Here is a 10,815-nt window from a genome sequence, read left to right on the forward strand (position 1 = left end):
CATACTACCGCTTGTCTAGGCTTGTCATCCTCGACGTTGTCCTGTAGAACGACGTCCAGGAAGACGTCGTGGAGAACCTCTAGGGCGATCTCAAGGACGACCTTTAAGACCACCTGAAGGACGCCGTCTAGGACGACATCAAGGACAACGTCTAGCACGGCGTCAAGGACGACGTCTAGTACGACATCTAGGACAACCTCTCGGGCGATCTCAAGGACGATGACTGAAACGACCTCTGGGACGACCTCTGGGCCGATCTCAAGGACGACCTCGAGGACGACCTGTAGAACGACGCGCAGCGCCTGCGAATACGGATGTGCTGCCTATGCGGAAAGCAGCGCCGCCACGAGGCGCCTCCGCATATGGCGGCTCACGCGCGCGCCGCTCATAGGCACAGCGCTTCAAGATCAAAGATCGTATCGCGAAAACCGGATGACGTAGCTACAGAATGCTATCACATTAAAAATGATGCATGGCATGATAATTATCACCTCGTTTTGTAAGAAATTGTAAGAAAATCTTTATTGGCTACAGTTCTGTTTTTTTATCATATTACAAAAACCGAGTTTTTCGTTGAAGTATTTGGCATCGGCCTGGATACTTGACTGCTTCATGACTCGTAGGCGCATACTCCTCGGATGCATATCTGAAAAACAATGCATCGATTTAACTTGCACAACTTAATTATTCACGTTTATGTTCACAATGACCGGCTTTAATTCTAAGCTGGACAGACAAATGTAATGCTTAGCTTCTTACTTTTTTTGTTTGTGCATAATTTATATCCTCTCATGGGGAGGTTTGATCTCTGTATTTCATGTTCATTTTTTGCTGAATTATTCGATGCAGAACGAGCCACTCCTTTAATATATTATTGATATTTTTAGGCGTACTAAGACAACTCGGGCATCGCTGGCTTTACGCCAGTTGCGTGGTCCAAATCGTCTGCCTGCCAAAATATCCGCTAAATTTCTTAAGTTTAATTTGCTCCTACTATTACCATCGGCCAAGTCTTCCTCTAAGTCTAACCTACCGTCTTTCTTCCGGAAAATCCTACTTCCTTTTTGGCAATTATCGTGTTATGTCTTGGAATCGTTCTGAGCGTACATTGTTTATAAAAGAAGCTCTAATCTGCTAATTCGAGCAGTCGCCCATAGGTTAATTGCTTACCCATGATGCGAATGCACCTTTTTAATGCTAAATTTATTTCAATGCGGGCGAGGTTAAGATTTCTGTCACGTCACCGAATCCGTACCATATGCAGTTGTCTCCTAATTTTTGCGGGCTAGCAACTCGTGAGTTTAAGGTTGGACAGTTTCCTGATACATATCAATTTGGAGAGTATTCTTCTACTACGTTTTATATTTGTATTTCTGCGTCGCGGTACAATGTGTCCATCTCTATTTTCTATGTCTTCATTAAAATACATATTCGGATGTATTCCTGGTATCATGATACTATGAATTTCCGACCGTTGCCCTATAAACAGATGCTCAAGCAAAGCCTAGGGTCTTAAACTAGACCTTCAAGCAGACCGCCTTACGCACGTTCACCAATCGTTTCGTTTCGCTCCACTCCGAAAAAAAAAAAAGAAATTAAAAATGAGGGAATTCAAGGCTCTGATATTCTCCGTTGTTGAGCTCAGCGCACGCAGCGTAGCCCAAATTGTAGACCTTTGATTAGCCGGCGAGCTGGAACTCGATATCTGTGGCCAATCAGTAGCTGTGTGCTCTGCGCTACGCAGTGTTTGCTACGCTCGACGTCGGAGTATAACAGAGCCTTTAGGAGACCTTACTCTAGAGCTCTGTTTGCTATAGAAGAAACTCGTCTCGTCACTTCATAGTATGAATTAAGCCCGCGCCCGCTGCTTTCCGCGGTGTACGTTTTACTTAGAGAGTTTTAGCAGATCGTACACAGTCGAGAGCGGGTCCAGCAGAGCTCTAGCGTTCGATCAACTATAATTTGTTCACCCTTAAGCGGAGACGAGAAGCTCCGCCTTCAGCATAAGCTCGGTGGCTTTCGCAGTTCTTTGGTTGCGCGGGCCTGCGCATTCATACTTGCTTTAGCAAGGGCATAAAGCTCACACTGAGGGCGGACCTTCTAGCGTCAACTTGAGGGTGAACGGAATATAAGATTCCGTAAAATAGAGATTTAGTAGATCGAACGCTGTGGAAAGCGGGAATGCTTCGACGAAAGGGCATGAGCTCCCGCGATAAGAGTGTAGTACCTCTATATTCCGTACACCCTTAAGCTGAGACGGTAGGCAATACCACAACCACGAGAGCTCGAGGTCGCTGCTTTGAAGCCTTCTTCCGGAGAAGGAACACTCGCGCTATAAATGCATGTATCAAAGCCAGGAGCGGGGTCTACCTCTCACTTGTACTTTCGGCTACAGTCTCAGCTTAATTGCGAACGGAGTATAGAATGCAGTCTTCTAAAAGTACCTAATCTCAGGTTCGAGCTTCCGCCAAGCCTCGTTGGAACCGTCAGGGGTTATCCAGACGACCCCTTCCCGCTCCCAGCGTCGACCGCCGCACCGACGCGTCCGAATTCAACTAGCGTTGCCAGGTTAAATTCAGCAGTCGGTATTCGCATTATGGTGTCAGCTGTTTCTGGCTTCAGACTGTACCTTAATGTGTGAATTCACTCAGCTGACACTTCGTTGCAATGGTTACGCTGACCATAGCAGACGAACTTAATGATGCGAAGGACACGGTGGGGTGGCCAGGTGAGGTGCGTGCAGAGTCTTTCGCCGAGCTTTGCAAGGGCGCAGCGTGAACAAAAATAGTTAAAAAAATGACGTAACGCGCATGGCTGACTTTTTATCCTCTAATATCTTGACCAGTTTTACACAAGAAGAAAGAAAAAAACAAACAAAGAAACGTGTTTTTTCTTGCAGAGAAAGGGTAAAAGCACAGGCGAGATGGTGAAGAACTTCCATCGTAAACCGGAGACACGGAAAAATAAAAAAAACGGACAAAACAACAACAAGTCTCAAACACAGCTTCTAGTTTATTTGAACACCTCCGCTCTTATACATACACCACAACCCTCCTCTGCAAAGGTCGAAACACCTCCTCTCCACTCCATCAACGACAGCTCAAACTGAACCAATGACACATGCTACCTCCCTTCCTTTCATACCAACCAAAACTGACCCAGACGACCTCCTTTCAAATCCATGATAACAGTCACTCAAACAACAAACCCTCCTAACGTTGAAAACAACCCTCCCCCCCCCCCCCCCCCCAAAAAAAAAAAAGTTACTTTTTTTTTGCATTTTGGAAAAAAAAATGCTTTCAACCGGAACGTGGGGCTGAATAACCGATGTGCCCACTTTTCAGCCTTTCAATCGCTTGCCTTGGTTCTACTTCTATAGTAACTTTTGACATTACTTGAATATTTATGTATGCTATGACTCCGTGAGTTATTTTGGTAAAGGATCGAAAGGCATGTGACGGCAAAAGGGCTCTGGGACGTTGCATTTTCACGTACTTCCCTCCGGCATTCCGTTTGGCCCACTGCAGTCAATCATTTGACTCTTCATCGTGTTTTGACGAAAATACCTTTAAACATACCATCTACACTCGCTAACCTCAGACAGATGTGGATATAAGCAATTCATGTTTGTAAAACCCCTGCGAGACGAACTGTACCTCAAAATGCTTGGCAAACCCAGCAGGAGAGTAATTGCTATTTTAAGCACATGCTTTAAAACGTTTACACGGAATCTGTTCAGGGGCTTGGATCACCGTAGAAGGCGGGAATAAAAGCTATCGAAACCGCCACAAAAACATGATGGACGAAATTCAGGAGAAATTAACTTTCTCCTGAGATTAAATCGCCTATTTTTTTTTTTATAATTATTATCTCCTGAAATGACAACAAAGATGCAAAGAAATGTTGATAGGAGAGAAAGCAATCCCGAACATCACCTGACGAGAATCGAACCCAAGACACGAAAATTTCAAACCATATACACTCAACCATCGCGCCGAGAAGAGACTTCTGAAAGCGAATCCGTCACGTCGCTACAACTTTTTTTTTTTTTGTTTATTGATTTTGCCACAACAATACAGACTCATAAGAGGTGCTACGTGAAGAAAGGCTCCTCATCTCTCACGCGCTGGGAAGAAAGAACATTGGAGCTCAGTTCCGTCTTCCTCGGCGTCTGGCTTCCCGCCCGGCGACTTTGCCACGCGCTATTTGAGCCATTGTTTGTTATTATTGCAAAGGACAGACCGCATAGGGCAATTTACAATAGGAATGCACTGCAGGTTCTTGCAGGGCGGCAAGCCAAGAGTTGGAAAAGTGTGAGTAATCGCGTGACAATATCACATGACAGTCTCGCGTGATTTGATGTCACGGAAAGTTTTCAAAAAAGCCGCAGAAGTGTGGGGAAGCTAGCAAATCCAACGTGTTCTGGGATACCGACTTCACCCGTAGGATCAAGGTAAATCAAGCATATCCGTTTCTAGTAGGAATTTAGGCATTCGCATGCAGCGACAAATGCGCTATAGCATGAGGGGCATGCTTCGTGTAGTACTTGACAAAAATGATGGTGCATGTCTCAGCTAAGATATGAAGACGCCGAGTTTATTTTCGTTCCAATTAACTTTACACTTTCCGTGGCATACGACATAGACATTAAGACGAACTTCGCTTCAGGGTGACCAGATGGAACCCCAAAGTTTCATGGCCGTGATTAAAATTCTGGATTTAATGGTAGGGCATAAAAGAAATGAAGTTTGGGCTTCTGACTCACCCCGCCAACATTGCTGCATGGTTCTCTGTTTGTTAGCTGTAGTAAAGAAGACCCTCCACCATGTCTCAAGACAGGACCGAGGTAGCAGAAAACGGAGCAGTGAGATAAGTGAACTGAAAGCTAGAAAGAAAAATGTTCTTTAGCTTACAAAGGACACAATATATGAAATCGAATGTTTAGTGTTTCTTAAATTGTTGTTTTTTATACTCACAATATCCCTCGTGTAGTGATGGTGGTAACAAAGCTCCTTCAATTTTTCAAAGAATTCTCCTTTATTCCCCACGAAGCTTGGAAGGTCTTCCGCTTTCACCGCACCGTTTACCACGTCAGCTGGAACAACAATGGTAAAGCTGTCTTGTGCATTTAATAAGAATTACGCCTCAGAACCACGGTAGTCAATCATAATCAGTGGTGAGAACATTATCGGCTGAATCGAGTGGTATACTAAGCACATTTCCAATCTGCATAGGTATTTGACGACGGTAGCAAATATATCGTGTTTGAAACGCCGAAAAGGCTTGCTTGCTATCCACTTTTTCGTCCGTTGTCTCCGGCTTTTTTATTTTTTTTTTGAGTCTATCCTCGTTCTAGAGTCGGCCGTAAAAATCGGCGACTGCGCGTAGCAATATAGACCTTTCATCGAAGGCCTATTTCTCCCGTGGATTTGATTTCGTAAAATTGCAGGGCGTATATCCCTTTCTGTAAAGGATAGAGCCTAAAAACTTCCCAGGGTCAACGGTGGACGGCGATGCAAACGACCGAGTCGAGTGGCGGGGTGCTTTGGCGCGCGAATTGATGGATGCATCGGAAGCAGCGTGAAAGATGCAGCCGAGCAGGTAAAGAAAGCAGACGACATGCTGAGGACATCCGTCGGTACTAAGTGCGCCATCGTTATGCAACCATGTTTTTTTTTTTTTGTTTTTTTTTTTACTTGAAGTTTTGAGATCATTGCTCGAATTTATTTTTAAATCAATGGTGCATTACAAAGAGATTACGTTCATTTCAATACACCCCGGTATTCGCCGGCAGTCTGAATATGTATTTTTAAAGCAATCCGGAACCAGAGCCGTTTATGTAGAACTTGGTCATTATGTGGTGAGAATGGGGCGAAAATAAGGGAACGCCTTTGGCTGAAATTGTTTCAGTGACTTTGGTGTGATGATTGACAGCTTTTGTGACCAACCACAAGCCACAAATATTCTCTTAGTGGAGGCAATGAGCTTAACAAATACCCTCCAATCACAATTTCCAGCTAAGGATGTATTCAAGTATTTTAATTAGGCACGCCAGACATGAATTCGCGACTCTTCGTAACTGAAAGGGCAACGCACGTAGCTGTGTCGTCGCGGCGACACTCAGAACTCACTCAAATTTTTATTTTAATTGCTGTAAGAAACGTTCATTTACATATTTACAAACTGACTGGCGCGCAGGCCACACCGAGAGATTCTACATTATGCTTATCTAAACGTGGATGCGGGGCGTCCCTAGTATGACCCAGCTCTACTCACTATGAAAAACCTATGTTGCCATCGTCGCAGGAATTCCTGCTCTCCAAGAGTCCACAGTTCATTCTCTCAGTAGTCCAATATCTACTCGTGCAACATGGGAAGTATTGGGAACATGGGTATCAAACGGGGACGCTGAATCTTGGCCCTACATCTGTACTTCCACAGGACTCGGCGTACTAGTACTACAACCAGTTTCTCAAAGCGATTGTGTGTACACCTTTGGAAATGGGTGCACATCTCAAACAGTTTAGACACAAGAGTGACGAACGTACACGCGACTACGCAAGTGGTGAAAACATGCTTATTTGTCTCTGGCCAAGTACAGTGGGGAAGATGCCTGTCGCGGTAACGCCATAATGTTACAACCTATCCCTGGTGGAGAGCATTCCATACTCATGCTTCCAGCCAGTGTCGGCAGCGTCGGCTGGTACGTCTGCGGTAAACATGGGATCCCAAATTACGTGGGAACTTCTTGTTTGGTGTAGGAAAAATAGGTCGGCCGCACAAAGTGTTTCTCACATTAACGACGCGGAACTCTCCTGAACGTATACAGTGGGACACTTTTCAGTCAACCGAAGCTATTATCGCGCCGACAGAAACATAATAAAAAGAGGGAGTCTCCCCGGCAGGACACAGGTCGCCAAGCACCTGGTCGCGTGCGACGTCACAGGTGCCGTCAGACGTGACGTCACAAGGGTAAGTTTAGCGGAAACATTTTCCGCCAGGATTAGGGGAAAAATTTCCCCGCCAAATTTAGCGGCAATATTAACGTTGCGCATGACGTCACACGTAACGTCATGCGACGTCACACGTAACGTCACGTGATGTCATACATTACGCGTTTCCTATAATTATGTCATACGTGACGTCACACGTGACGGTAACGTCGTGACATTACCCTCGTGACCCTCACGAGGGTCACGATGGTAGCCCTCGTGATCCTCGGGAAGGCAACCTACGTGACTTTCGTGAGGGTAACCCTCGTGGCCTTCGTGAGGGTAGTCCTCGTAACCCTCGTGAGGGTAACACTCCGAGACTCTTGTGAGTGTAACCCTCGTGACCCTTGTGACCCTAGTGAGGTTAAGCCTCACTGATCTCTATAACAACAGACCGATCTCACCAGCCTGTTTGGCCACGCCACCGCTGCCGCAATGAATCGAGCGAACTTTAGTCTTTCTGCATGTGCGACAACCTCGCTGGAGCTCTGGGCGTGTTTAGCGCGAGACAGCACGAGCCTTGTCTTGCACTGCTGCTTGTCTCCTGCGAACTAAAGTTATGGCGGCGTAACGCATGCGCCGAACGCTTGGTGTGATCGGTCTATTGCTGGATCGCGTTTGCCCGCTCCGCGAATGAACCCACTGGCGGCAATCTTTTTGGTAGAGTTATACCTCTAGCCAAGGTACAGCTGCTGCAGCCAGTATCATCCATCCATGGCACACAGCGTTGTGGCAGTTGTGGTGGCAGGCTGATATCAGAATAGCGTGGGTGATAATTCGTGCTTGATTAAAATTGTTTGACAAAACATATTTTTGAAACCCGGCATGAACGGTAGCCGGATCTTTGAGGAGCCGGTGAAAGTTTCACGAAATCACGGCACCGAGGAAATGCAGCACAGCACGCATGAAAATTCGCATCGAAAGAAGCGTCAAAAGCAGACGCCGGTACGGTGTCTGCTGTCAATGCGTGCTGCGCTGCTTTCCCCCGGTGTTGCGCTTTGGTAGAACTTTTGCCGGGTCCTCAAAGATGAGCCTACCATTCACGCCGTGTTTCAAGAATCTGCTTCGTCGAACAACTTCAATCAGGCACGAAATATCACCCACGGTACAGTGTACTAGATCCACGGCTATTTTGTGGCAGCCTGCCGCCGCAGCCGCCATTGCGTTGTCCGCCATATTACTATGATGGCTAGAGATAATATAACTCTATAACAAGATGGCCGACCGTAGCCGTATTCCCGTCTATAGGCGGAGCTGTTCAAGCGCGATCCAGCGTATAGACATAGAGATCACTGGTAAGCCTTGTAAGCCTCGTGATGGTAACCCTTAAAAACCTCACAAGGGTAACCGTCGTGACGTTACACGTGACGTCACGTGTGACGTGATTATGGGAAACGTCCTATAATGCAACGCGCGGTTACACCCAAACCGACGCCGACGCCGTCGCTCAAGCACGAAACAAGCGCCTAAGAGCTGCGCTATAAAACGGACAGCCGAACAGTAACTTTCAATTGATATGACGGTGAAGTGTTGCTTTATGCTATTTGATGTGTCCCGTATGTACAGGCCTTTGGACTACGTCGAAATTCAGTAGCACTGCTTGTCTTCTATGAAGGATTCTTTATATAACCCCAGCCAAACGTCGTTCTCTTCCCTCCGGTGTACTCATTGTATTGCGGTTTCTGTTCAGACTATGGGCAGGAGATTCAACTGTCGCGTCCCTACCGGCTGAGCGCAACACTGCGCACGACGAGCCAATACCATCAAGTATAATTTGTCTATTTTTCATGCAACGTTTCGTAAAATAAAAACACATTTCTAGATATATATTTCTTAAACAGGGCCACGGAGTGTATTTCTCCCTAAAAGCGAAGAGTCGCGTACTTGTGTTTAAGGAATGTGCGAAGTGAAAATCGAGATAAATTTTGTCTACGCTGACATGTTTCCAAGAACACCCAAACAAAGGAAGAAAAATAAAGTATTTACCACACTGATAGGCCAGCACAAAGAGCAGAAATACGCAAGCGAGTCGAGCCATATCCTCTGTATCTCGTTCTGAAGAGGAAAAAACGATATCAACAGTAAGAAAATCAGTAGAAAAACAAATATTCGGTCAATAATTTACAATTTCCGTTTAAAGTATTGGTAGCATTGGTACAGGTGGTATTGTTTTGTGTCGGTGTGTGTGCGTGTCTATGCGTGAACCTGTGTAACAAATTGCAAAGTTAGCACAGTTGGGTAGGCTGTTGCATCAGTGTTTCTAGTACAGTCGCTGCACGTTGAACAGTTTATGGTAACATCGAAGGTGTCTTCGCGTTTTTCGTTCCTCTCTCTTGTTGGCCCAAAATAGAGAAGCGTTTAAGCGTGATCCAAAAAAAAAATATTGCCCGCTCAGCTTGGCTTCAGTCAAATTTGTGCATAATTATCTCGGTCGATTCCGTAAGGTATTTTATTTTAAATCATAGGTATTGCTAGCGGCACTCAGTACGTTGTTTCACGGTGCGGCAACACCAAGTTTGAAGCTTTTGCCAAAACTTTCTTATGCAATGTGTAAGTCAAAGAGAGGAGAAAAAAACGCGTCGCGAGTGAGTAAACCCGTCTGGAAGGAAACTCCGCATTCGCAGCAGTTCTGCGGACCGAAGTGGACGATGTATGGGCCGAGATTTCTTTATTCGTTGGAACTTGGAACCAGCGCCGTCACTAAGGTACGCGGCACCCGAGGCGGTAGCACACCGCGACCCCTCCACCCCCCTCCCCCTTTTTTCTCTATCATTCACCTTCCTAAAAATATAATATTTAGTCCGGGACTACTCTATAATAGGTAGTTTTAGAATAACGTACGCAATTTTAGCGTAGGCTAGAGCTAACTTTAGCGCTTGGGTTAGCACACTCTTCGCAAGAGTGTTTTAGAATAGAGTTTCTCCACTGCGACGCAAAAGCCCAAGTGTCTCGCGGTCGCAACGCCACCAAGATACACTAAATCATTTTAATAAAAAAATCCAAGCTCTTTGATTCAGAGTAACGTATTAAATTTGTTTAGATATAAGAATGCGACGGGAGCGGTAGACCGATCGTGTCCGCTTGCGTTGCCTCTGAATGAGGGGTATCGTGTACTGACTTTCGCCGCCTTCGCCGAGAAACGTTCTCGCGTCGCAAGCAGCAACTTGCCGGCGATCGTTGCTCACCTTGCCGAGTCTTGCGAACCGTCTGAGACGCGCAACTCACGTATAGTGCAATGTCGGCCTGCCTTAAAGCGCAGTCACGAGGATGCTGCCTATGTCGCGCTCTCGACGCCGCCAAAGCGGCCGGAGTCACGGTCAGGACAGAGCCGCAATTTTTTAACTGTGCTATTCTTGTTTTTAGCCAACTTCTTCATCACCAATCCTTCTTAAAGGAGCGCAAAGACTCTGAGCTCGCACGCAACAACTGAAAAATAGCATAGGCTAATATAGCACAAGCAACGTGCAAATCGCACGTAGCGTTCGGCTCATGCGCAATGGCGACAACGCTATTTTTTAATACTTTCATTGTATGGTGAAGCCCGTTTATCGTATTTTTAACTTAGAACTTAATTTTGGGGGATGACGTATAACGTAAATCAGTAGACACAAAATCGAGATGCAAAAATATTATGGTTAATTAAAAAAATATAATCGAATGTTCCGGCTACAACAGGGCTCCCTCACGGGTGGCAGCACACACTCATTGGCTGATCTACACTCTGTTCACCAATGAGCTGAGACTACGGTGGAAGCTACGTGACCGTCGGACCAATCAGCCACCTGCCTCTAGTCACATGCCCCGGCCTTTTTCCCCGCGTGGG

At 46.0% G+C, this 10,815-nt stretch overlaps 1 protein-coding gene across 1 annotated transcript; it reads right to left on the reverse strand.

Annotated features, from left to right (window-relative positions):
- Positions 1 to 610: 610 nt before the first annotated feature.
- Positions 611 to 9,030, reverse strand: LOC120849397. Its single transcript, XM_040221605.1, has 4 exons — positions 8,979 to 9,030; positions 4,977 to 5,095; positions 4,766 to 4,885; positions 611 to 646 (listed from the first exon to the last, which is right to left on the reverse strand). Exons 1-4 carry the CDS (start codon positions 9,028 to 9,030, stop codon positions 611 to 613), a joined length of 327 nt encoding a protein of 108 aa, XP_040077539.1.
- Positions 9,031 to 10,815: the final 1,785 nt, after the last annotated feature.

This window comes from Ixodes scapularis, unplaced genomic scaffold, assembly GCF_016920785.2.
Source record: "Ixodes scapularis isolate PalLabHiFi unplaced genomic scaffold, ASM1692078v2 PGA_scaffold8__174_contigs__length_109621045, whole genome shotgun sequence".
NCBI classification, from domain to species: Eukaryota; Metazoa; Arthropoda; class Arachnida; order Ixodida; family Ixodidae; genus Ixodes; species Ixodes scapularis.